This window comes from Alosa alosa, chromosome 2 (genome assembly GCF_017589495.1).
Source record: "Alosa alosa isolate M-15738 ecotype Scorff River chromosome 2, AALO_Geno_1.1, whole genome shotgun sequence".
NCBI lineage: Eukaryota > Metazoa > Chordata > Actinopteri > Clupeiformes > Clupeidae > Alosa > Alosa alosa.
The window spans coordinates 9,991,733-10,018,052 of record NC_063190.1 but is presented as its reverse complement, the minus strand read 5'-3'; the positions used below and the strand labels follow the sequence as shown (position 1 = coordinate 10,018,052).

The following is a 26,320-nucleotide window of genomic DNA, read 5'->3' as shown; positions in this document are numbered from 1 at the left end:
AATTGTGTTTCTAAAATCATATCAAGTGACCTAGAGGGCTGAAATGTAGTCAGTTCAGAGATGCTTGTTATCTCGCAGAAAGAAAAAAACAATATTCTACTCTGTAACTCTGTGCCAGTGCTTCCTAAGAAACTACAGGATCTTCTAAACATGTCCAGCATTTGATGGTAGGCCAAAATAACACACTGCCCTCTGAAGTAGGCAGTGCAATGTTGGGGGAGAAAGCCAATAAATGGCCAAACAGGTTATGGGAAGATTAAAAAAGAGAGACTGGCACTCTTGCACTCTGGTAACATTTGTAAGGTCCAGGTGCTGTTGCATAAAAAATGGTTGTCATTCACAAGACTACTTTTACTTTTATACTTTAAGTAAATTTCTAAGCTTGTACTTTGTAAAAGTGAGTAAAGAAGTTAAACCAGTACTTCTACTTTTACCAGAGTATTTTTTAACACAAGTATTTGTACTTCTACTTGAGTATGGAAAGTGAGTACTGTTGCCATCTCTGCGTTTTGACAGGATGACGGAGGCCATCAGTGTAACCAAAATTGGGGTAATATTTTGAATAATTCCTCTCTTTTGAATATGGATTTTCTTAATGGATAATTACAAAGTACTTAATATTGATAGGGTGTCGGGGTGGAGCGTTCTAGCGTTTATACCTGTAGAACAGGTATAAAGGTGCAGTTGTGATGGTGCCCTGACGAGGGTCTGAGGGCAGAGCAGCAAATCAACTCATCAAATCATCAGCACTGTTCACCTTATGCCAATGGAGTTTACTGAATCTACAGATTATAGTGTAGTCTCATATTGTTTTCCATCTCACAATTTGTCTTGTTTAAAGGTGGATAGATTGACACCTGAGTACATATCTATGTACATTTTCTTTGCATTGGTTTCGTTTTTTACGGTATTTAGTAACTTGCTAGTGATAATTTCCATTTGTTATTTTAAACAGCTTCAGACTCCAACCAATCTGCTCATCCTCTCGCTGGCTGTGTCTGATTTTATGGTTGGATTGGTTGTTATACCTATTGAAAGCATTAAGCTCATAGAGTCATGCTGGTATTTTGGGAAGACATTCTGTTCCATATTCCAGGCTACTGTCTTCACTCTGATCTTTGTCTCTCTCTACAATTTGGTGTTGATTGCTGTGGATCAGTATTATGCAGTATGCAATCCCCTGCTTTACTGCTCCAAAATGACAACAACCAAAACCTTGATATTTATTTTCCTGATATGGTCATACTCGCTCATATACAACCTGACTCTACTGTACTGCAATGCAAACCTGTATCGTTCCCAAGAAGACAAAATCTGTTATGGAGAGTGCACAATGGTCGTCAGCTTCACCTGGGGTGTCGTTGACCTCATTGTTTCATTTGTTGGCCCCTGCTCTGTCATAATAGGAATATATATGTATATTTTAAAAGTGGCACGAAGACAAGAGAAGTTGATAAACATAGTCTTGGTACGCTTCCAGTCATCAGCTAAAGAGCCAACAATGACTAAGACTTCAGGAAGAAAAGCAACTAAAACACTAGGAATCGTCCTGTTCGTTTTCTTAACTTGCTGGATAACCCATTATATATGCATCCTCTCCGAAGACAGTATATCAAATCCATCTCTGGTCATTGCATTTCTTGTTTGGGTCATTTATATAAATTCTTTTCTGAACCCGATTATCTATGTATTTCGTTATACATGGTTCAGGGCCTCGGTGAAGCACATCTTAACTCTCAAGATTCTCGATCCTTTATCTGTTTATATTAACATAACTGCATAAAAGAATTGAATATACAGTATGATTCATGTGAAGGTTATATGATGGTTTACCATATTGGATTGGAATGTTTGTTTTGTTTGAAATTCACTTTTTGAGTAAATTCGATTGTAATTTTCAAACACAATATAAATACATATTTTCACCTGGTAATACATAGAAAGTTGTTGGTTCACTGATAAGGTTGGCATCAACAATTTTGAATATTTCCCATAAAAGAGATCAAATGGCAGTCAGTAGGAAACATGTTGTGTGACTTGTAAAATATTTTCCATATAGTACAGTATGTTAACTTTCCATAATTAAGAATTTTGGCAAAAAATGTGTGTACAGTATGTATATAAATTATTAAATGGAATAACACAGGTCAGTGTTAACATTTGGTGCTGAACTATGATGCAATATCTGACCTATAACCTACAAATACATGGAAAACACTTGCTATAAATCATCAAATATATGAGATACAAAGACCTACTCATATTGATCATACAAATATTTAGATTACCTCACTAAAATATACAGATTACCTCAGAAGCCAGACTTGTTTATGAAGGTCTGGTTTTAGAGTGACAATAGGCCTTTACTCTAGTATAAACTTTGAACTTGTTTCCAAGCAGACAATATAGTAGATGGCACCCCACTGTGACACACAATCAGTGAACAGAAGGCATTTGTTATTTAGAACCTTTTAACCACAATAGACCGGTTTCAGGTCCCTAACAACCGTCGTTAAGGACGAACTCGGAGGACAACCAAACCCAGAGCCGTATAGCCAGGGATGGGCAGTATTCCTAATACATGTATTTAAAATACGTATTTCAAAAACAAAATACTATTTTGTCATTTGTATTTTACTGAAATGATGAAAATGCCTTCGTATTTTGTATCAAAATACTTCAGTGTTGTGTATTTTTGTATTTTCAAAATATAGTAAAATACTTTCTGTGAAACACTGTGATGACATCTATCTAACTATCTATACTGTAAAGCACAAAATCTCTGTCTGTCTGTTTGTGGCACCCTTGCATGGTCAAGCCCGCTCCAGTAGAGCGTTTCTTTTCCTTTGCTGGAATGATTAAAGGTCTCATCTCATCGTTTTTTCATTAATTTTGCAGTGGTCTGTAGTGTTGATGAATGCCCTGTGAGCCGGTTCTGGTGAAAAAAATGCTGTCCTGCGTCTGTTTCATGCTGTTCTAGTTTGGTGGGGAAGGTGGGCGGGGAGGAACGACTGGATTTTGCCTTTAGTCATGAATATTAATGACAAGCTAATGAATTCACCTCTGATTGGCTAACAGTACTGTGACGCTTCCTCCAGTGCGTCCTCATCCGATTCTGCCTGTGCTATGCTCCATATTCAACTTTACAGTGCTAAAACCTGGCTAAAACTCGAGTGAAAACTGTTGCACAAAATGTCTTCAGAGATACAACTTCATGTGTTTGATCCGAGTAGGAAGAAGCGCCGCTTCCTGATCGTTTGTCGGTGAACGTTGGTTTAATAGAATGGTAACAATTGCATGTCCGCTTAAAATTTCTCCTAAAAGAGGTAAACGTTTGTGGCTATAGTCATCTTGCATTCAAGTAATAAACAGTTGGAAACGTTTTAAAATAAAGACCTATTTCTTTACACAGTCAAAAGTCTTTGCAATCTTCCTAGTAGATATTTTACTTCACAACACAGGTTATAAGCACCCTAAATGCAGTTCAGCCACTGACCTAGCCTGCTAATTGTATGCTATCGGAATAGATAGTTATGGTTTGAATTCCATGATACTATCATTGAAAGACCACTTGGTTATAGCTCAATATATATATAGATCTAAATGCAAACACACTTACCTACTACTAGCTATATTTCGCTGGAATTGCACCGGCAGAGAATGTGTGCTGCAAGACTTCTCCAGTAATGAGTATAAACTATGGCTTTGATAGCCTACATTGGCAGAGGTTAGCCTACTCAAGTTGTTTTCTGTCACGTATGACCCTTAGGAAAAAGTACTATAGGAATCTTATAGTATAAGACTACTATAGAAAAACTATAGCAGTTATAGGATATTATAGAGTTATAACTTCTACAGTATGTCCCAAAATACATATTCCTATAAGATTACTATAATATTTTGTCCCAAAATACTATAAGATTCCTATACTACTTCTTCATAAGGGGATTGCTCATGTGGTTAGAAAAATGGGCAACACCAGTACCCCTGTTGTCTGTATGACCCTGTACCCAGGATTAGAACCAGTCTGCCTTAACGTAATGTACTCCCTTCAAAATGCACTAAACATTCGACTACAGAAGAGTAGTCAGTGAGACAGAAGATATGAAATGTAAGAAACCTTTAGCTTAAAAGGGACAAAAACTGATGAAACTCCTAAAACAAATATACAAAACAGGTCAATTTTCAATAAATAACTTTATTATATTTACATACAGCAGTGGTACTCAATCTCAAGTGTTCCACAAGTAGATGTGGTAAAATATAACAGATGAGTTGTTTGCAATATTGAACCAACTTGTATGTAAATCCAAACAGTTCTGCAACACTGATGTAACCTATGCCAGTTTAAATCATATGAATCCTCTGACACCATAAGCAAGGTGCAAAGACAACAAGCAAGGTGGTTCAGTGAGAAGGCCTATTGTGTAATATACTGTTGAAGTAGGTCTATTGTTTTTTTTTTTTGCTAGGTGGTCTGTGAAACACTGACAAATATTGCAGTGTAGTAATATTGCAGTAATATTGCAGTCTATTAAAATAATGCAAACACAAAACAAGAACATCCAAACTATGCACAGAATTAACAATGTCCTCTTTTGCCAGGCGATGCAGACATCTGGCCTACAGATCCTTTGTAAGATGGTGCTGGGATTATTTAGGGAAAAAGGTCTGAGTTGCTGTTTCGGCTTGTATTGTCCTGGGGATCTGAAGGGACAACACACAAAACACATTCGTTGGCTGTGATGATTCTATTACATTGCTCTTTGATTGCGCTGGGCCATAGGTGGAGCCATCAGGTGTTATTGTGGAGATGTCACTTTCATCCTCCTCCTCCTCTTGATCAACCCGAGGTCTTCTAGCTGGCCTTGGATGAACAGGCTTGATGGCAGTAGAGGTAGCAGGCCCCCATGCCCATGGTGTATGCGAAGTGCTTGTATCAATACTCATACTTTTTTTACTGTCAAGTTACAAGATACTAATAGTACACAGGACATTCACTATCTCACACAAAACTGTACTGGCACAATGGAAACAAAAACATTTTAGTCACTGTGGTAAGGTGTATGATTTACTAAGTAGCACACCCACAAGAAGACATTCGGTAATATCAATTCTATCTGTTATGCAATTCATGGGTTTCATCAGGTCCATTTACACAGGTGTATTAATCAAGCACCATGCAGTCTACATTCATAATCGAGGTGCTTGATTTTATACACCTGTGGAAAATGACCTGAAAAAATCCATGAATTGACTTTCCCAATTAGCCTACTAGAAAAAGACTTAGAAACTAACTAGCACAACAATAAAAGTTAGATCACAAACCTTTGCTTCTAACATGATGACCTAATGTAGGCTAGAAAGCTGTGTAGCCTGACATGAGGATGTGCTCTGGAAGACATACAAAACACTAAGTAAACAGCAAGTAATCAAACAAAACATCATTGTAGGCCTACAAAGGTCAATGTAATAATGGCAAGAAGACATAAATTAGACTGAAGTGTAAATACCTGAGCTCTAGTGATAGCAACTTAGCCTAATAGTGCACGGGTATTGTGTTTTTGATTTTCCCTGTTTAGACTAGAACAATACCCGTACTTAGTTGAGCATAAGATATTGTTGCTAATATTATTATTTGTGGTTTAACACTTAGGTTAGATTATAGGTTCAACAAGCTATCTCTGGGTAGTGTGGTCAGTTTCTTATGAGTGTAGCTACACCAGGCACGTAACTGAAGCATTCCGTTTGCGTTATGTACTGCAACAATTAGCTTCCAATAGGCCTAATCAATGGAAGTAGCTACACCTGGCGTGTTAGTGGCCTGTAGGCTACGTTCGGGAAAATAGACCATTCCTCTAATGGATTTTTACCAGAGCCCTTCCTATTAGACATTCTCTGATTTTACACGTCGCGAACAGAACACTTCAGTTACGTGCCTGGTGTAGCTTCCTGTAATATAGGCTAGCCTAAGCCTAGCTTGTACTCTTTTCATGCATGCTAACGTGAAGAATATGAACATGCTATTTTGTAACAGACAGTTAGGTGGAAAAGTTTGTTTGTACTTACAGCCTGTGAGCTGGTGGTCGATCATCATGACGGTACAGAACCAGGTTTTCAGAACATCGATGCAAAACCACTTTCTAACTGTAGGCAGTGAGTGTGGTCGAAATGATTGGAACACAGAACTAATGTTGCACTACTTCGGTGGTGGTGTTCCAACGATAAATCCGAACCATTTCTCCCTCAACTCATGTTTCTAAGGCAAGACGTGCAACATTGATGTGTTATTGCCACAAATAACACAGGCACGATTTTTTTCCACCATGTTAGCAACTTGCTGTTAACTCCTACTAGCTGCAGAGAGACAATCCCCTAGCCGCAAAATCTTCCAGTCTTCCTGTAGGCGGTCACAAGCCAAGGTGGGCGAGGCCATGAATAATCAGTTTCCCTTCGGCCTCATTGGGAAGGGCTCTTTCTGATTCGCTTGTTTTTCCGTGTATTTTCTTTCATTGGCTAATGCGGGCAATGGGGGTAGGAGATCATTTTCACGTGCAGCATGCATATGCAACTTGGAGTGAGCTATAGTATTTCGAAAGTAACAAGTATTAAACGGTTTCTCAGTGAATGAGACCTTTAACAGGCCCCATAGGCGTCGTCTGAATGCAACACTGTTTGAGAAGTTAATTGTGCTTAAAGGCATCAACTGAGGAGACATGACTAGCTAAGGTTACACACACTCTTTTGCTCACACAAGGACTTGAGTTCACAAGTTTATATTGCAACACTTGAGTTTGCTATGTTCTCTGACCTGTGAAATATTTCAGTGCTCTGGTAACTAAAGATACCTCAAACAAGGACATTTCCAATTTTGCACATTTTAAATAAGATGATTGATAATGTCATAATAATTGGCTTCTATGGCTTAACTGATTGGATGGTATTAATGTGACAACCTGATTTTTTATTTCTACTTTTTTTTGTATTTACATTGATAGAGGCTGTGCACACACCAGTTCTAAGTGTATACAAAATTAGATACATTTCTAAATAAGTCATCTATTTGGATTGTTTGTCTTTAAGTTATTGTCACTGATTCATAGTGGGCAATCTATCACACCAACTGGCTGGGAAGTGCAACAGTTGTGGAGTCGGCATAGCCTGTCGCTGCAAAACAGTAAATCTCCAAACTTAAAAACAGTAGACTAACAGTCAATAAAAGTGGACTGTCAGAGCAGCACAAAATACTAAAAGCCATGCCGAGTGCCCTGTTCACTCTTAAACTTTCCATCACATTTGGTGCCTCTGCCTAGCCACTTCATACATGTGTTAGAATTAGTTCTGTACTTTAAAGAACATTTTGAGCGATCACATAGCCTACGTTCAATGTTGTAATATTATCAGAAGGCCCTATGTGCAATTTGCTTTTGAGCAGGATCCTACAAGAACATTTCAAAATTAATGAAAAGACACAGTGATGAGATTTTGCACTCAGCTGTGGCCTAGGCCTGCTAGTGGTGAGTCTGTTATAGCCTATTTACTTGTATTGTAGCCTATGCAACTATTCTATTAAACACTGTGTGCTATAGTCTATCAAACACTATAGGCTATGACCGCTATGTTCTTGCACTATTTTCCCCCATTATATTGTTTCAGTTATCCAAAAGGCTAGAAGGATGCTCTTTATTACATGGCAATTTTGGTAAAATAACTAATAAAAGTGAGGTGAGGTGCCCCCCCACCCGTTGTTCTCTGGCGCCGACCCTGGCAGAGGTTTATATTGGGATATCTAACATGAGGGGTCAGCATATCTAATCTGTTGACTGATTATGGAAGGAGTCTCTTGCTTTCAGATGTTTTTCCAGGTAGTGTACAAGTGAAGGGATAGACGAAAAAAGGCTTTTAGAAAGAAGTATTTTGGAAATACAAAAATACAGTTTTGGCTGCTGTATTTTGTATTTTTATTTTGTATTTTTGTGTAATTTAATACATTTTTAAGGTGGGTATTTGGTATTTTATTTGGAAATACATTTTGATGTATTTGTGCCCATCCCTGCGTATAGCAATACATTAAAAGAAAGACGCAAGGTGCTTGAAAATTGTTAACTTTTGGCAGAGAAAAGCAGATGGAAATTCCCGTGTGGTACAGGAGACATTTCATTTTTTTTGTGATGTGTCCGTTCGAAGCTAAAAATGTTTAAAACGCCAATAAAGTAGGCAGGCCTAGGTGCTAGACATTTGGATACGAAGCATGCATTATGAAGCTACGAAGTTAGGCCACAAATGTTATCTTCATGCTCAAGAGAAAAAACTCAAGTCATGAGAGACGTATGATCCATGAGAACGGAGGCCACGCAAATGACAATATGCAGGGTAGCCTAAAATTAAAGTTGACACTCCATTTGAGTTGTTTGTTTTAAGAAAAAAAGACATGCGATTGCAAGTAACGTTATTGCATAGGCCTAATAAGGTAGCCTAGCTTGTAGCTAATCCGTCGGTCATAGGGTCCTGTCCTGTCAGTTAACATCCAGCACAATGCATTTTCTGCATTGTAACGTTATTTCAGTCAATCGTTCAATGTGTGGCCAGCATAGGCTACTTTATCAAAGTAATTATCCTCTGACCTCAGGGGGAAATGATTGTCCACCCCTGTCATTATGTACCCTTTGAGTAGGCTAGGTAATGTTCTCACTAAATCTAAACTAATTTGTGCAGTCGAAGCCCTAACGTTAACATTAGCTTAAGCCTAACCTAACTGTACAGTGACTGGCCACATGTTTAGCCTACCTTCTGTAAAATCCGTTGCTTTTTCATAGGTAAATCCGCTACCTCTAGATGAAAACAATCCAGACTCGGCTACACCGAAATATTTCGGCAATATGTTTTTATTCTTCATCTTATATCAAGTTCAGCCAGCTTGTTTTCATCATAGACATAATATACATCAGGGGTGGGCAAACTTTTTGGCTCAAGGGCCACATTGGTTTTGAAAATTGGCCGCACAACAACCCCCCTCCCCCCCGTTATGCTGTTTAACAAAATGTATAAACTGTGCACTGTCGCTTTAATTCATGTTTATTTATCAATGATCTTCTGCCTGCTCCGCTACGGCTAGTGCTGTACCTATGGCTGGGCCCTCTCACAGTTTTTAAATGGTCATTAGTGGAACTACTGTTGCCTTCGTTATCAATATCAATATCATGATATTCAAGATATCAATTATCAACAATGACAAGCCAGCTCTCGTGAGTGCAGACGTGTTCCCAATTAAATGGATCGCGTAATGTTCACGTTAGATCTGCTGCAAAGGAGATAACTAAGAGTTAACTTAGGTTAATATGATGTTATCTCTATTTAACATGATGTTTTGACATTGACATTGTAAACGTTCTCTAAGGAGAGTGAAAAGCAGTTTGCAGTAAAGCTAACCAACGTCGTCTCTATCGCAGGAAAAAAATAGCGAGCAGCCTGATAACCAAATGAAATGCTCGGCGGGCCGGATGAAAGTGCTTGGCGGGCCGGATCCGGGCCGCAGTTTGCCCACCCCTGAATACATAGATGCCGCATTGGCTGCTGGAAACAAGAAATGCGGCCGCCATCTTGGACCGGTCATACTCCTCGTTGCGTTGCAGCAAAAGACACAAGATTCCAGCACTGTGCTAGCCTGACGTTGTCATACTCAAATTCTAGTCAGAATATGAGTCTGATACTGCTCCATTGGGACGTAATTATGGGGCGTGTTCAACCGATACAGGGGGGGAATGCCTCTGCACTCAATTGGATAGACCTAACCAATCAGAGCAACAAAATAGCTTACCATGAGGTGTAGGAAGAAAACACAAACCATCCTTCTTCTCCTATATCCCCTCCATTTTTAAAAATAATTCTGTTGAACAGTGATATGCTACAAACATGTTAAACAGCTGGGAAAGGCTGTCGCAAATCCCTCGAACAGGTGGTCAATCAGAGATTTCAAACGAACGAGGGAACATGTCGCAATGCAACAGCCTGTTTTCCCTTGATGAAAGTGAAACCACCAGTTTTCCCACATCTCAACTTTGGCCAAAGTTTTCAGAAATAATCGTTTTCAGTGATACAACCTCATTAAATAATATGAATTTTCCATATGTGGTCTTAAAAGCCATGTATCCTTCTAGCCACAGCGTTTTTGTTTCAAACATAAGCCTAATCTAAGCGTGCTCAGCATAGGCGGAGTTTGACATTCGAGCCAGGGCAGACAAAAAAAATAAAAAATTGTAGCAGCCGAGACCTGGCCTAACACTTGGGGAACACAGCATGAGCACATATGGAGAAAACAAACAAAGATATATATAATTACATTGTAACTATTTAACAATTCGTCCTTATGAAATCTAATGCAGCACGGTTGTCTTGAAACAGGGGTGTCGCCTAGCTTATAGAGTCTGGTTGCTGCACACTTTTGATAAATTAATCCACCGCCTCTAGCCTCATTTGCGCCACACTGATTGAATATTTTGTACAATCATATTTTGTCAATTAAAGAATGTAATGACCTGTTGCCATCTTGACATTTCTGTTTGCTATTAAAAACGAACTATATAGCCTAGTGCAGTGGTCCCCAAACTTTTTCTTCCGAGGGCCAGCTCACTATGCCTGGCTCTAAGAGAGGGCCAGAGACTCGGAGTATATCAGTAGGCCTAACCATAAATAGCTTAGCGCTGTGAACAAAGGCAGTCTAACTTAGTTGAATATTCCATTACATTTATATCTATAAGCTATTGCAATTTAATACCATTGTTATCTGTGTTTATATTTCCATCATGCCATATCAGTGTAAAATGTAGCTCAAATGAAATAACACTAATAATAGCATTCTCAAAACTATAAGCAGGGAGTCCCAAAAGTATATTTTGAACTCTGAACTTTGCATACACAGCTCAAGTTGTGAACAAGCAAGTTCTCAAACTATGAGTTTTATGAAGTGGTGGCAGAAACATCTGAAATGACCACCATTCTAGATTTCACTCACCTGATGAGAACTTTGTGAACTCTGTATGAACATTTGAACGAGTGAATAAAAAATATAAATAATTATACCAGAAAGTTCCAGAATTATGACTTGAATAGAAGTTAGTTATTAACAGGATCAGATTCCAAAAATAATTCAGTGGAAATGCATGGATTCCAGTTGCTGCTACTGGAAGAAACTGGAATCCATGCATTTCCACTGAATTATTTTTGGAATCTGATCCCTTATCATACCTGTTCATTCTTACATTAAATTTCGACTTATCGTGACTAAATTCAAGATGGCTGCAAACGCTAAACTTCATTGAAGATACTGTCTGTATAAATCGTCTTGTAAGTAAACTACCAGTGCTTTTCAAAGTTCTCAATGTCTCGCTTTTAAATGTCAGGGCCCTCGAAGTCTACCAATGAAGTGTGGAGATACATTGAGCCTCGTAAATGGGTGTAAAACAGTGATTTATTTGCATGGCTAGCCCGATGCCGAAGCACCACTATTGAAAAAGCTGTTGGTAGCATCGGCTAACTAGCGCCAAATTTTGGAGTGCAGGGGACAAGCCGAGATGGGCTATGAGACATACGTTCACACTCGGTATCATGTTTCAATACACTTTAGGTCAATATCACACCGGAATTCTCCTTTAAACAAAGTGGAATAAAAAGTCAAAATCTACACACAACGTAAAATCAATTAGTAAGCTGACAGGACATTTATATACATGGCATGTAGACAACCTTTATGGCAACGTTGGCACGGCAATAATGTCACTTTCGATGTGAAGGATCACAAGAGAAGAAAACCTGGCTGCTCTCATCATCAACCACAGCCTGTTCCTTATATTTGTAGCAGGATAGGTCTCCGCCCCTTTTTTCGTCTTAATTGCTGACTTAGCTGAAGACCATCTTGCTAATTACCAGGTGGCACCTGCCACCTTATATCTAGGCAGCTGACTGCATGTCTCCCAATTCTCCACCTGTTGCGGAGAACCTACTTGGTTGTAGTGGCGAGGGAGCAGCAGGCTGTTTGGGCTGGTGCTGTCCTGTTGGGTGTTTGAGGAACAATCCTGAGGTAAGAGATTATTGAAATCTGCATGATGTGACTTCAGCACATTATTTGCACTACATCTTCTCTCTCTTTTGCATTGTAGTAAGTTTGTCTTGTGGTTCAGCGGTGAGTCATTTGCTCTGATTTGAGCTTCTGCTTAAGGCAGCCTCGTATCCAATTCAGGTAGGCAACCTCACCCCGAGTGTTTGTTAATGTTTTGTTTGTGCCCCATTGTCTGCTAGCGTCCCTAATTCCCTGCTCGTTTGTCAGTGTAGAACTGTGGCCGTGCCCCTCCTCCACATGCAGGGGACAACTGTACTTCAGCGAACCCGGAACTGGTGGTTGACCATCTTCAAGCTTGCTGCTTCCATGCCACCTGATGCTGTCGCCCTGTCTTCTGCTGCTTATGTTTTATGTTTGTACCGTGTTTTGTTCTCGTCTTGAATGTTTGAGTGAATGCAACCCCCCTCTCTGTGCATACGTGCAGGTTGCGACCTTAAAGCTGACCAGGTGGTTGCGCTCATGCAGCCTGACCTCCAGGAGCTGTTGGGCCAAAGTGGGTGGCAAGCTGACTCCCAGGTGGTGGTTTCCCTTCACTGTCCTTTGTAATTGCTGTGCATCAAGTGTGTGCTGTCTTCACCTGTGTTGTGCTGTGCCTGGATCCTACCCCTTGTTAGCCTCTTGCTAGCCCTGGTGAGCCCACTGCCCTGTTCCCGGCCTATTGGACCTTGTGCAATATCTGTGTGCAACCTGCTTGTATATGGGTGTATCTTGTATATGATTAGTCTCTTGTGGTTGTATTCCTGTTTGTGTTTTCTCTGTGCAGTCCATAATGGACCTGTTATTGTTATGTGTCAATCAATTTGTCATTTTAGAACCATGTCTCTAGTCTGTGTTGCAAACCTGTGTGCCCAAAGGGTAGTGATGGGCAAATGAAGCTTTGGTGAACCACTGAACCACAGCAGTGTGAACCTAGCGACACTAGCTGAAAAGCAAGAAGATGGCCACCACACATACATTTTTCAACATAAGTCCTTAGCAAACCAATATTTTGGTTACATATACTGGTTTGGGTAAGGACTTTTGTTGAAATATCTACATGTGGCAGCCATATTGGATTTTTTCATTACTGTTGCTAGCTTCACACTGCTGTGGTTTAGTGGTTCACCAAAGCTTAATTTGCCCATCACTATCAAAGGGGTCTAAACTGACCAATGTTTCTAAATGAGTTCCTGGGAGGGCCTAACCTTCGCAGGTGGCGTAGTCGACTAGCTCCATTCCAACATTGGACAACATTCATTAAACTGTGTATCAACATCCATTAAACTATCTGTCTATTAACAACTGTTAAACTGTCTACTTCTAAACTATCAGCTTTTATTAAGCTATGCTATGTCTGTCCTAGCTTTTCATGCACTCGTAATTTCCTGGAATTACTTTCTCTAGTTACAGTGCACGAAAATGCACTGTACTGTTCCTACATTTCTTATTACAGTACATGAAAATGCACTGTACTGTTATTCCAAGGCTTTTTACAGTGCATGAAAATGCACTGTACTGTTCTTTCTAGGCTTCTTATTACAGTGAATGAAAATGCACTGTACTGTTCTTCCAAGGCTTTTTACTGTACTGTTCTTCCTAGGCTTATTACAGTGCATGAAAATGCACTGTACTGTTCTTCCTAGGCTGCTTATTACAGTGCATGAAAATGTACTGTACTGTTATTCCAAGGCTTTTTAGAGTGCATTCTATTGTTATCCGATTTCTTCTTATTACAGTGCATGAAAATGCACTGTACTGTCCTTCCTACGCTTCTTATTACAGTGCATGAAAATGCACTGTACTGTTATTCCAAGGCTTTTTACAGTGCATGAAAATGCACTGTACTGTTATTCCAAGGCTTCTTATTACAGTGAATGAAAATGCACTGTACTGTTCTTCCAAGGCTTTTTACTGTACTGTTCTTCCTAGGCTTATTACAGTGCATGAAAATGCACTGTACTGTCCTTCCTACGCTTCTTATTACAGTGCATGAAAATGCACTGTACTGTTATTCCAAGGCTTTTTACAGTGCATGAAAATGCACTGTACTGTTATTCCAAGGCTTCTTCTTCTTCTTCTTCTTCTTCTGTTAATGCAGCTTAAACCGTTTAACGTAGAAACTTCATTCAAACTATGTTACGTAGGTCTTACTTAGGACATGTGGGCTTTGTATTTTTCAACTTTGTAACTTTTATACTTTTTAAACTATTAATTAAAAACTAGTCAAAATTTCCCCATAGACTTAACATGGGCTGATGACATCACAATAGAGCCGTTAAGCAATTAGAATCCTATGGCAGGTGTTCGGGCCACCTGGACCAACTGCCAGTCTCAGGCTTTAAGCATACAAACTGGCCCTATTAAGACTACACATCCTGTTCAACTGCTTCCTCTGCCAAAAACTGTTTCAAAATAAAAGTCCTCACTACAATATTTCACTGTTAAACAATTTAACCCTTTAAACTACTGAACTTTTTAACTGTTCAGCCATTGTAACTGTTACTTGTCATCAACTATGACTCCTACCCACTGTAGCTAGTTAGCCAAGTTAGCTAAGTCACATGGTTAGCATAGTTAGCATGTTAGCATGCTAATTAGCATTTTTAGCAAAACGGCTTAAAATGATTAGCTAAGTTAACTAAGTCACATGGTTAGCATGTTAGCATGCTAGTTAGCATTTTTAACAAAACTGCTAAAAATGATTAGCTAAGTTAATTAAGTAACATGGTTAGCATGCTAGTTAGAATTTTTAGGAAAACTGCTAAAAATGATTAGCTAAGTCACATGGTTAGCATAGTTAACATGCTAGTTAGCATTTTTAACAAAACTGCTTAAAATGATTAGCTAAGTCACATGGTTAGCATAGTTAGCATGCTAACATGTTAGCATGCTAGTTAGCATTTTTAGCAAAACTGCTTAAAATGATTAGTTAAGTCAGCTAAGTAACATGGTTAGCATAGTTAGCATGTTAGTTAGCATAACTGCTAAAAATAATTAGCTAAGTTAGCTAAGTCACATGGTTAGCATACTTAGCATTTTAACATTGTTAGCATGCTAGTTAGCATAGTAATTTGGTTAACATTATTATCTTTGTTAATATAGTTAGCATAACTGCTAGCAAACATTAGAGCCATTCCAAGTGTCAGTTATCGTCAACTATCTACCTAAATAATTTAACCATTTAAACTATCCACTTATTTAACCGTTCAATCATTCCAACTATATTAAACCTTATCTACCAAGTAAATTATTTACCTATATAAACTATCCACCTATTTAACTGTTGAGTCATTCCAACTATATTAAACCTCATCTACCTAAAAACCAATATAGTTTGTTTTTACTCTGTATGATATTTGACATCATATTTTTGCATTTCCGCTAACTGTTCAGGCATTCCAACTATATTAAACTTCATCTACCTAGCAACCAATATAGAAACCATGTCAAATACCCTAGCAACAGCCTAGCAACCACTTTCACAGTTACAACCTAGCAACCAATAAAGCAACCAATGAGTTTAACCTAGCAACCAGCATAGCAACCACCACAATTAACCTAGCAACAGCATAGCAACCACCACAACTAACCTAGCAACAGCATAGCAACCACCTCAAGTACCCTAACAACAGCCTAGCAACCATGTCAACTACCCGAGCAACAGCCTAGCAACCACTTCCACAGTTACAACCTAGCAACAGCATAGCAACCACCATAACTACCCTATCAACAGCCTAGCAACCACCTCAAGTTCCCTAACAACAGCCTAGCAACCATGTCAACTACCCGAGCAACAGCCTAGCAACCACTTCCACAGTTACAACCTAGCAACCAACATAGCAACCAATGAGTTTAACCTAGCAACCAGCATAGCAACCACCATAACTACCTTATCAACAGCCTAGAAACCATGCCAAATCCCCTAGCAACAGCCTAGCAACCACTTCCACAGTTACAACCTAACAACCAGCATAGCAACCACCACAAGAACAGCCTAGCAACCACCTCAAGTACCCTAACATCAAGCTAGAATCCATGTCAAATACCCTAGCAACAGCCTAGCAACCACTTCCACAGATGCAACCTAGCAACCAGCATAGCAACCACCACAAGAACAGCCTAGCAACCACCTCAAGTACCCTAGCATCAAGCTAGAAACCATGTCAAATACCCTAGCAACAGCCTAGCAACCACTTCTATAATGACAACCTAGCATCCAACATGATTATCAAAGCAACCAGCATAGCAACCACCATAAGTACCCTAGAAAAAACCTAGCAACCACCTCAGGTACCATAGCAATAGGTTATCAACCATTTTCACAATGACAACCTAGCAACCAACGTAGCAACCAACATGATTAACCTAGTAACCAGCATAGCAACCAATTCAGTTACCATAGTTACCACCAAAACTAGCCTAGCAACCACTTCAAATACCCATAGTAACTGCCTCACAACCACTCCATAGTTACAACCTAGCAACCACCCAAAATGATTAACCTAGCAACCATTATTGCAACCATTAAACCTACCCTAGCAACAGCACAGCAACCACCTCAAGTACCCTAGCAACAGCCTAGCAATCATTTCCACAATTTCCGTCATGGGATCAAAAGAGTATACTTACTTACAATACCAACCGTTCCCATAAAAAAAACATAACCACCAATAGACACTTGTCATTATTTCCTTAGCAGTGACCATAGCAAATCACTTACTGTAATATCAGAATCCACCACTAGTAACAATAGCAACCACCATTACTATCCTAATGTCACCCTAGCTAATGCATGAATACTCTTTTGAAAACTTATCTAGAATAACATTCAATCTTTTCAAATGTAGGCCTATTTTTTGCCCTATTTGCCATATTTTTAGGAATGTGTTGTAGAGATGTAAATTCTACAGCTATCTATACATTCATCATAATTTACATACAAACGTGGGTGTCAGATTTATATCTGTCCATGGGTGTCAGATTTATTAAATATCATGTGGTGCCATCCGTATGAAACTGCTATTTTGGCACATTAATGCTTGAATTCAATCTAAGATATTTGGTATTCCATCAAAGTCGCTAATGATAGCGGCGCTTAACTGACTAAGCCTTGTTTGAAGTAGCGTCAACTTTAACATGAGGCTGAACCTATAACCCGAGTTAGCCCTATCTGCTTCTTGTTCACTTAAACCAGACTTAAATCAGCTGGAATATCTGCTCGTGCACAGGTTCAACACTAGACCTAAATAGGTGATTTAGGAATACCTGATTTAGGCCTACTGTTGTACAATTAAGTTAGAATTTAAAGAATTACAAGAAAGAAACTTCAATTTTGACTGGAATAACTGAATATCAAGGGGGAAAAATATGGTAGCGCTGGTAATGTAGAAATTGGAGAAGATAGTCATTTGCAATAACATACTGAATCATAATTTGATCTTTTACTAGTGTCGAAAGGTGCATTCAAGATGAACTCTGACTGACTCCATCTGACTGACAAGGTCTGCCAGTACAAACAGGAGGAGCATAAGAACACCTCAGAAGAAGCTGGACATCTTTCAGTACCATTTGTGTCAGAAATTGTGTCACAGTATTCCTTAAGTTTTGGAAAAATGAGAAACGCATTTTTGTCAAGGGAGATTCAAGTCAATCAAGGTGAAGTTTGACGTCATAAACCACTCTGCAACCACCTTGCTCCCGCGATAACTCAAGGTCATGTAACTCAAAATACATTGCAGGCTGCAGGCGGCTGCAGCCAGCTTGATAAAGTCAGGTAATGTCATTCGCCTGATCTACCCCTACAACTCTTAAACAACACTTTCATAAGTATTATAAATATATGTTCACTTCTGAACTGTCTACTGGAGTGTTTAAAGTTGGCATCAAGTGTAATATTTCGCTCTGCTTTAACCCTCTTTGGTCACATTCATTAGGCCTACATGCATTTATTACATCAAGACTTGACTATTATAGCTCACTTTATTTTGTTTGGCCAACTCTAATGTAGCTAGATTACAAATGGTTCAGAATACTGCTGCTAGATTACTCACTGGAACTAAGAAGCGTGATCACATCACTTACGTGTTGTGTGAACTGCACTGGTTACCAGTGAAATATACAATTGGGGGCCAAGCAGCGAAACTGCGAGGACCTTATTGTGTTTCTACGTTTTCCTATTATTATTACAGTATATGCAATGGGAGTCTATGGCAGCCCATAGAACCGTATGCACCCTATGACGTCATTTTCCGCCATGATGGATTTTCCGCCATTTTGGATTTCATCAAAAACACTTAAAATGTATCAGGGGTCACATACTTTCTCTGATTCCCACCAAATTTGACACAGATCATCTTCAGACCAAGCCTCACAAAAGTTATCAATTTTTGTCTTCGTAAGTATTACCGTTCGCCCGTAAAAGCTGATCAAAATTTGCGGCGAAGCCGCCAAACAGGAAGTGAGCTCATATCTCAGCAACCCTTGCATGTATCAAAACCCATCAGGAGGACCCTCAAGAAGTTGGTGACCTTTGACCTCTAGGGGGTGCTGTAATTCACAAACATGCCTTTTGGCCTGTAGCTGCTGCTGTGCTTAGAATTAAATTGTACTAGTGGTGTCTGGTAATACTGTGAAAGGTCCTTAGGTCAACTGAGGGCAACTTGTCACATCAATATAATTTAAACACAACAATTTCGCACAGGTCACAAATTTCATCTGATCTTCACCAAAATTGGCACAGACCATCTTCAGACCATGCCTTGTCACTTCATTTATTTCTGTAACAATTGATAGAAGCGTTCGCCCGTCACATCCAATCAAAATTTGTGGCGAAGCCACTAAACAGGAAGTGAGCTCATATCTCAGCAATCGTTGCATGTATCAAAACCAAACTTGTAACTTTTGACGTGCTAGACGTGAAACTTGCTTTGACAGCTTATGGCCATACGTCTGATTGCAGCATTGAGCTAACAGCATTTCGTTGCCATGGTTACTCCGGCCTATCTGCTTGGCCCCCTCATTGCTGCTTGCAGCTATATTTTAATTTAATATTTTACTGTTTATTTTTAAAGCCTTACATGAATCAGCATCACAATACATTTGCAATTAAGTCCTTAGGCCTACTATACTGCTAGGCTACTCAGATCTTCCCAAAATTTCCTCTCCTTTCCTCCCTCTCGCTTTAAACTAGAGGTGACAGAGCCTTCTGTTTCTACTCCCCAGCTCTGGAAAAGTAAGTATAAGTAGAGAGAGAGAGAGAGAGGATGAAAGGTATGCCAGAAATATAGAACACATTTACATTTCATAATTTAAATTCTCTTCACACACATTAAGATGACATACCTGATTGGCTGTCTTGGGGTTTGTGTCATAGCGCTCTCGCTTAGTGTACATGGGAAGTTCACTTGGCTGAGTGCTGGTCTTTGATCTGTTGAGTGCTCTGTTGTGCTTGTGTCTGTTGCATGCGATTCTCATTGCAAATTAATGTCTCACATTTCAAGGTATAGAACATAGATAAAACACTGATAAAAGTACATACAATGTACTCAAACACCTGTTTTTTTAAGTAGTATAAGTATATAAGTAAGTATATATACTCTTTTGATCCTGTGAGGGAAACTGGGTCTCTGCATTTATCCCCAATCCGTGAATTAGTGAAACACACTCAGCACACACTAATCCCGGCGCAGTGAGCTGCCTGCAACAACAGCGGCGCTCGGGGAGCAGTGAGGGGTCAGCCTTGCTCAAGGGCACTTCAGCCGTGTCTACTGGTCGGGGTTCGATCCGGCAACCCTCCGGTTACGAGTCCGAAGTGCTAACAAGTAGGCCCCGGCCAATAGTCTCTCCTCCCAAATTAGGTCCATCCATACTTATTAATCATTTTAAATCCAAGTTAAAAACACATCTTTTGTCCTTAGCCTTTAATATCCCCTGGTTTATTTTAACTGCTCAGCCTTGAATTTGATTTGATTATTTTATTGTGTACACTATATGGTAGGCCTAATGTATTTTTAAATACATTAGCTATAGCCTATTTTCTTTTTGTCTATCATTTTTAACACTGATAATTGTTTTACTCATTTTCACTTTATTTTAATTATTATTGATATTATTATTATTATTATTATTGTTGGTGTTTTTTTTTTTTTTTTTTTACTGTTTTGTTTATTTTAAAGCACTTTGGATCAACTGTGTTGTGTGAAATGTGCTAAATAAAGTGACTTGACTTGCAACATGTCTTGGTCAAACTGGTCAAACCTACCCATGCTCTTCAGTCAATGACGTCGCTCAGTCGCGTGCTTGACTGCTTTACCCGCAGTCAAGCTACTACTCTAACGTTACTCTCTTGTTGCAGCTGAGTGTTCTTGTCGCTTCTGTCAAGATTAATTTACAGCCTTCAGAAACTTCGCCCTGAACTTACCGTGACTTTTGACATTACCTCCAAAGTAAGTTTTATTCTTTTAACGTTAACACTAGAGGTATTTTGGTAAGGTTAACGGCGTTCTTTGGATATTAACCCTTTCGTGCCCGTGCCGAACATTCCATTTTTGGTGCTGGATGACCTCCTTACACAAAAAAACTTATTTCTTAAGTATATTACATACCATTGTAATCAGAAGGATCAGTTCTATCAAATGGTGTAAAATACCTATGGTAATGTTGATGTAGTAATGAACAGTCTTTGAAAATCCTCTCCAGATGTATACCGAAATTCATTAAAATTTAATTTCATTCACATAAAAATTCATTTTCATCATATTTCTATACAAGATAGAGAAAAATATAGAGTGTATGACATGTTCATCAAGTTGTGGGCTATTTAACAAAAATGACTGAATTGGAATATCATTAACCTTTCAAAAGTTATGATAAATTTAGTGATCAGTGTAAAAAAATGCAGGAAACGGGATTTCGAATGTTGAAAGAATTAACATTCTCTTTCTCACCAAAAACATAAAAGTATGCATAAAAACTAATAATGAAGTCAGACACAATGGTTTAGATTTATTTGGTCCATAAGAATAAACCATTTATTTGTATATAAGCAAATGCTACAGTCAATAATAATGATATATAAAAAAAAAACATGTACTTTACCAGTAATACGGGAAGTAAGTATACTGTATAGTTATTGAAGATCATTTCGAATAGAGACATAAAATACATTTGATTCAACAGATACAACTTCCTTATATAAATCAGTATAATATGAAAATTATATACATCTATAAAATGTATTATTACTTATGAAAAGCTAGGAATACAATCAACTTCAACATCACTCAAAAATCAATGTGTTCTAAACATTTCAAAGTGGATTACATACTGTAGGGCTGCCGGCGGCGAAGATAGTTTAGCGGGCTAACCTGTAGATAAGGCCGGGCATAGGAGTGCATAGGCGTTGCTGCTTCTCAGAAAAGAGGTGCTCCGGTTCCGCTATTGTTCGGAGGCCTCATGAGCGCACTTTTTTGTGTGTGTGCGTGCGCGTGCGTAACTTATTTTAAACCTGGCAGTAGCCATTTCATGATTGGGTGGGAGGGTTGTGATCTAAATCCTTATGTTGTAGCCTGATGGCATCTTTGGTATGAATTCTACGTGCAGTGTGAACATGTTCAGTGCCCTATGGGGGTGGTGTGTGCTATAGCTTGTGCCTATTTATTGTGTGTGTGATCACTTTTGGATGGTCTCTTTATTGCGGTGTCTTCTGTGTAGCAGGCTTCATAGTGGTGTGTTGTTCGCCCAGGTTGATAGCATTTGGTTTTAAGACTTAATGAATCCCAGTCTGACATGTTTGGTAGCTGCATGAATTGTGTTAAATAAAGATTACTGTTTATACATCTGTGCTGCTTTTTCTGTAGAGTATTCCTCTAGTCGCAACAATCTGACCTCACATTCTAGGTAGATTACAATATGAACATGAAGATTTGAATGCAAAATGGTATGTGGCCTAGGAACATGCAAATCGATGTGAGATTCTAGTGTACAAAGTGCTATGGTTGTACAGTCATAGATAAATAACACATACTGTTGAATAACACATAACTATAAATACAAATACAGACTGAAAATACTGAAAATGACTTAAAACGAACCCTTTCCTTGTGTTTTCCTCTATATACTCATGTCCATTATTTGTGGAAATCTCAAATATTCTATTTAAAGGAACATGCCGACTTTTTGGGACTTTAGCTTATTCACCGTACTCCCCAGAGTTACAGTAGATAACTCTATACATACCCTTCTCATCTCTGTGGAACATTGTCCTATTTACATGCTATGATTTGTATAGTTACAACATGTATAAATAAAACAATAATAAATAAATAACTCATAATAAATAAATAAATAACTCCATAATAAATAAATAACTCATATTTCATAAATATTAATTTATAAATAACCCTCATGATGGAACACCATTGTTATTTATAATTAGAATTATAAATCTGTATGAATGTCATCTGGTAGGCTTTACTACAGTGTATACTATTGTAAAGTGTCATGTAATTACACATGCAACTCGTGTGAGTGTAGACACTAGACTGGTTTATTCACGTTACCCGCTTCACCATTCAGGATCACCACCTAATGACGTTAACATCAACACTGATATTTAAAGTGATAGTGCCACAACTCTACAACTATACTGGATGTAAGTGTTACCAAAATAATGGAATTGAATAATTAACATGAGCAAATTTACTCTTATTGATCCTACTTAATGACATTCTATTGCTTCATTTTGCCATGGCCTACCTGTAAATGGCATTCTGTTCACACCATGCATTTCTGACACCATACTAGTGTCTCATCTAGAACTTCAAAACACTTACTGCATTTGAGGGAAAGACAGTGGGAGACATTTGCCCCATAAAATATAGCTGCCACGCTTGCCTGTTCATATACTTAAAGAGCCATTGCTTAAACAATTGGGCGATGGTTGTGGGGGGTGGGAGCGGGGCTATTGCTATGGCTGACACAGAATGAGGGATTTAATCTGTTGAATTAGAGGGTTGGAAGAGAGCCTTATTTTACACCACATGCTGGGTTACTTGGAATGCGACACCCTGTGACTATCGGCAACATCCAGCACATCTCTCACCCGGCACTGCCTCTGTCTCGCTGTCTCTTTTCTACTTTTACTGCCCCCTCACTTCAGCCCCCCCCCTGACTTTCCCCCTCTCTTTTCTCTTTCTCTTTCTCTCTCTCTCTCTCTCTCTCTCTCTCTCTCTCTCTCTCTCTCTCTCTCTCTCTCTCTCTCTCTCTCTCTCGATGCCTTTCAGGCTGATGGTTTGTGTATGGTCCGAAACCAGAATGCTTTCTCAGATGTAGTCATTGTAGACAGTGCTGAGAGAAGGGAAGAAAGGAAATTCTGCAGCAGCGCTATATCAAATATCAGGGAAAACCTGTCCTGATGGAGCAATAAAGGACTATCAGACAAGGTAAGTTAAAAGACATTACCCCCCCCCCAAACCGTCTGTAGATGAAAAACGATTGTCTTTAGTAGTCTTTGTGTCTTGGACTGTCATTAAGTCACTGTCTGCATGTCTGGAAGTTCCTCCTTTCTGTTGTGTCATGACAGACTGGTGTCTGAGGTAGAGACATTTCCCCATTCATCTGCCTTGTTTACTAGCGTGTGTGTGTGTGTGTGAGAGAGAGAGGAGGGATTCACTGGAAGCGCATCCAGACCCTCCCCTTCAGAGCCAACAGGTAGCAACGGTTTCTGCTTTTTTTTTTTTTTTTTTTTTTTTTTTTTCGGGGGTCTCAGATTTGGTGTAAACCATCATTACTGACCACTCTAGGGAAGTATGGTGATGGATAAAAAAAACAATTAAAACACTGTAAAATAGTATGCAACTGAAATGTGTATTGTATTGTATCATCATCAACCGTTGTTTATTTAAGGAAGAATGGCTGAGCATGAAGCTCTTTTACAGCAATGCCTTCAGCCCACAATACAGCATTATATATATAAATACCTACTGTTCAAAAGTTTGGAGACACTTAAATGCCCTTGTTTTCATCATTAATGTTGTAAATGACTTGTAGAAAGAAATGGCTGATTTGTAATGCAATATCTACATTGCCCATTATCAGCAACCATTCACCCAATGTTCCAAAGGCACATTTAATTCTGTTTACTAATCTGATATCATTTTAAAAGGCTAACTGAGAAAACATTGGAGTACCCTTTTGCAATTATGTAAGCACATAATGTAATCTGAAATCTGCTACCCTGGGGTGCGTTTCTCGTTTCTCCAATTTTGGAGGTTAGCTTTTTGCTAACATGGTACGATGCATCGTTCAAAATTACGACTGTTTCCCAAAACCGTTGTACTTAGCCTACATAGTACTTTGCAAGTTTGAACCATGATAGTTTCCAAACTTTAGTAGTCTGGACTAAGGTGGTTAATGACGTTTAGTAGCACGTGAACGGATACATCTGCAAATAACAGAGACTTTATGATGGACTACCTTAGTTTAATCCATGAATCATCTCTGTTTTTATTTACATGTATTCAGCGTCATCAAGTTAATTCATTGGTTCATATAGGCTGACCTTGTAAATTAATGACTGCTTTGAATGAACATTTAAACGTGTCATTTAAACGTGCTGGTGAAGCAGTTGTGCACTTATTTACCCCCTATTCACTCATGAACGCCGCCAGCTCTGTGGCACAGTGTGTTAATGCTGGCTGATGATGGCCTGCAGTGTGCAGCGACTGTCCTTTCCAAGAGTTCGAATTTGGGTTGAGATTTTGACCACAATATTCTCACTATTACCTATAAGACGATCTAAATGAGAGAATTGGGTATGTAAGAGAGAACAGTTGAGGTTTAACCACCATTGAAAATGAAAGAAATAAAAAATAAAGAGATGTTAAGAGTGATCCAGCACAACTCCGGTCAGCTGAAAACCCTGCACTTCTTGTGGGGTAATTACATCTCTTTTTTCCCTGCTCTGCTATTTTAAGACAACCCTTATTTCCATTAATTACTGTCCTTTTCTGCTTTTCATTTGAACAGGAAAGCGGTGCATTACAGTGTAAAAAGCTTCCGATTGGCCCAGTGGCTCTGTGCCTCAGCTATTGGGACTAAATTAATGGCCATAGAGGGCTAATGTAAAGGCACTTGGGTGCCTGAGCTAGATACTTAAGCACTGAGGACTGTGGGTTGAGCACTGGATGTAATTACACAAAAAGCAGGTCGACCATTAATGTCTGACCAGGTATCTAATGGATACGGTCACATTTTTATCTTTTGTCTACTGCAGGGAACTGCAGATAAAGCAGGATAGGGAGGTGGTAGTGGTGGTTATGGAGTGAGGATTGTCTCAAAATGATTTAAATATATATAAAAGGATATATATACATATACATACATTTATAAATATCCAAATATAAAAATGTGACATACAAATAAATAAACAAATTTTGTTTATTTATATCTTTGTAAATATATTTTCGAGATTTGAAAATAAATATGCTTGACTTTGTATGTGGAATCTGCATTTGTGAATCTCATTTTTGCTTTTATGTCGATGACGTAATTTTGAGACATTCCTACTGCACACCAAGATCCACAAATAAATACCACTAGATTTGAATGCGAAGACACCCTCCACTGAACAACCAGCAGATGGCAGTGTTGTTCGACTCCTACAGACTTTCCCCTAAAGATGCCAGCTGCAGCAGCAACATTTCCGGAAAGGTACTGGCTTGATGAAATTCATGCTGGACTCTCTATCCGACCACATAAAGACCTCGGGATACTTCGGTTTGGCTTTAGGGACCCTCTACTCACTACCACGTAAGTGTAATGTTGTTTGGAACTGTAGAAGAGGTATTAAAATAGCGTTTTGTAGCGGCGAAATGACATGCCCTGGTCACTTCCAGGTTTTCCACAACGAGTTTTGACTAAAAATGGTAAAATTGAACTTTCTCAAAACACATCCGAATGAAATGATTTTGATGTCAACTTAACGTATGTACTCCCAATCATCCGTAAATTGATCTAAAGTGCATTTTACTCCGGATAATTCCTTTAACATAGCTTCTAGGTTAACGTAACGTGAGGGCCAGCTCAGCTGAGAACACTATCTGACAGACTGCCATTAATGTCAATATTGCTAAATAGACTTATTTATACAGTCTATGAAATTAAAAACGGCACTACACATTGAAACCGATAATAAATCGTTCTGGCTAGTTGAATTTGGTATGGTTA

The 26,320-nt window shown here is 38.9% G+C and overlaps 1 protein-coding gene across 1 annotated transcript; it reads left to right on the top strand.

Annotated features, from left to right (window-relative positions):
• Positions 1–766: 766 nt before the first annotated feature.
• Positions 767–1,783, top strand: LOC125309379 (trace amine-associated receptor 13c-like). Its single transcript, XM_048266267.1, has one exon. The coding sequence runs from the start codon at positions 767–769 to the stop codon at positions 1,781–1,783; it is 1,017 nt and encodes a 338-aa protein (XP_048122224.1).
• Positions 1,784–26,320: the final 24,537 nt, after the last annotated feature.

Excerpts from the sequence above, each read along its gene's own strand:
- LOC125309379 (XM_048266267.1), top strand. The coding sequence starts at position 767 with ATGGAGTTTACTGAATCTACAGATTATAGTGTAGTCTCATATTGTTTT.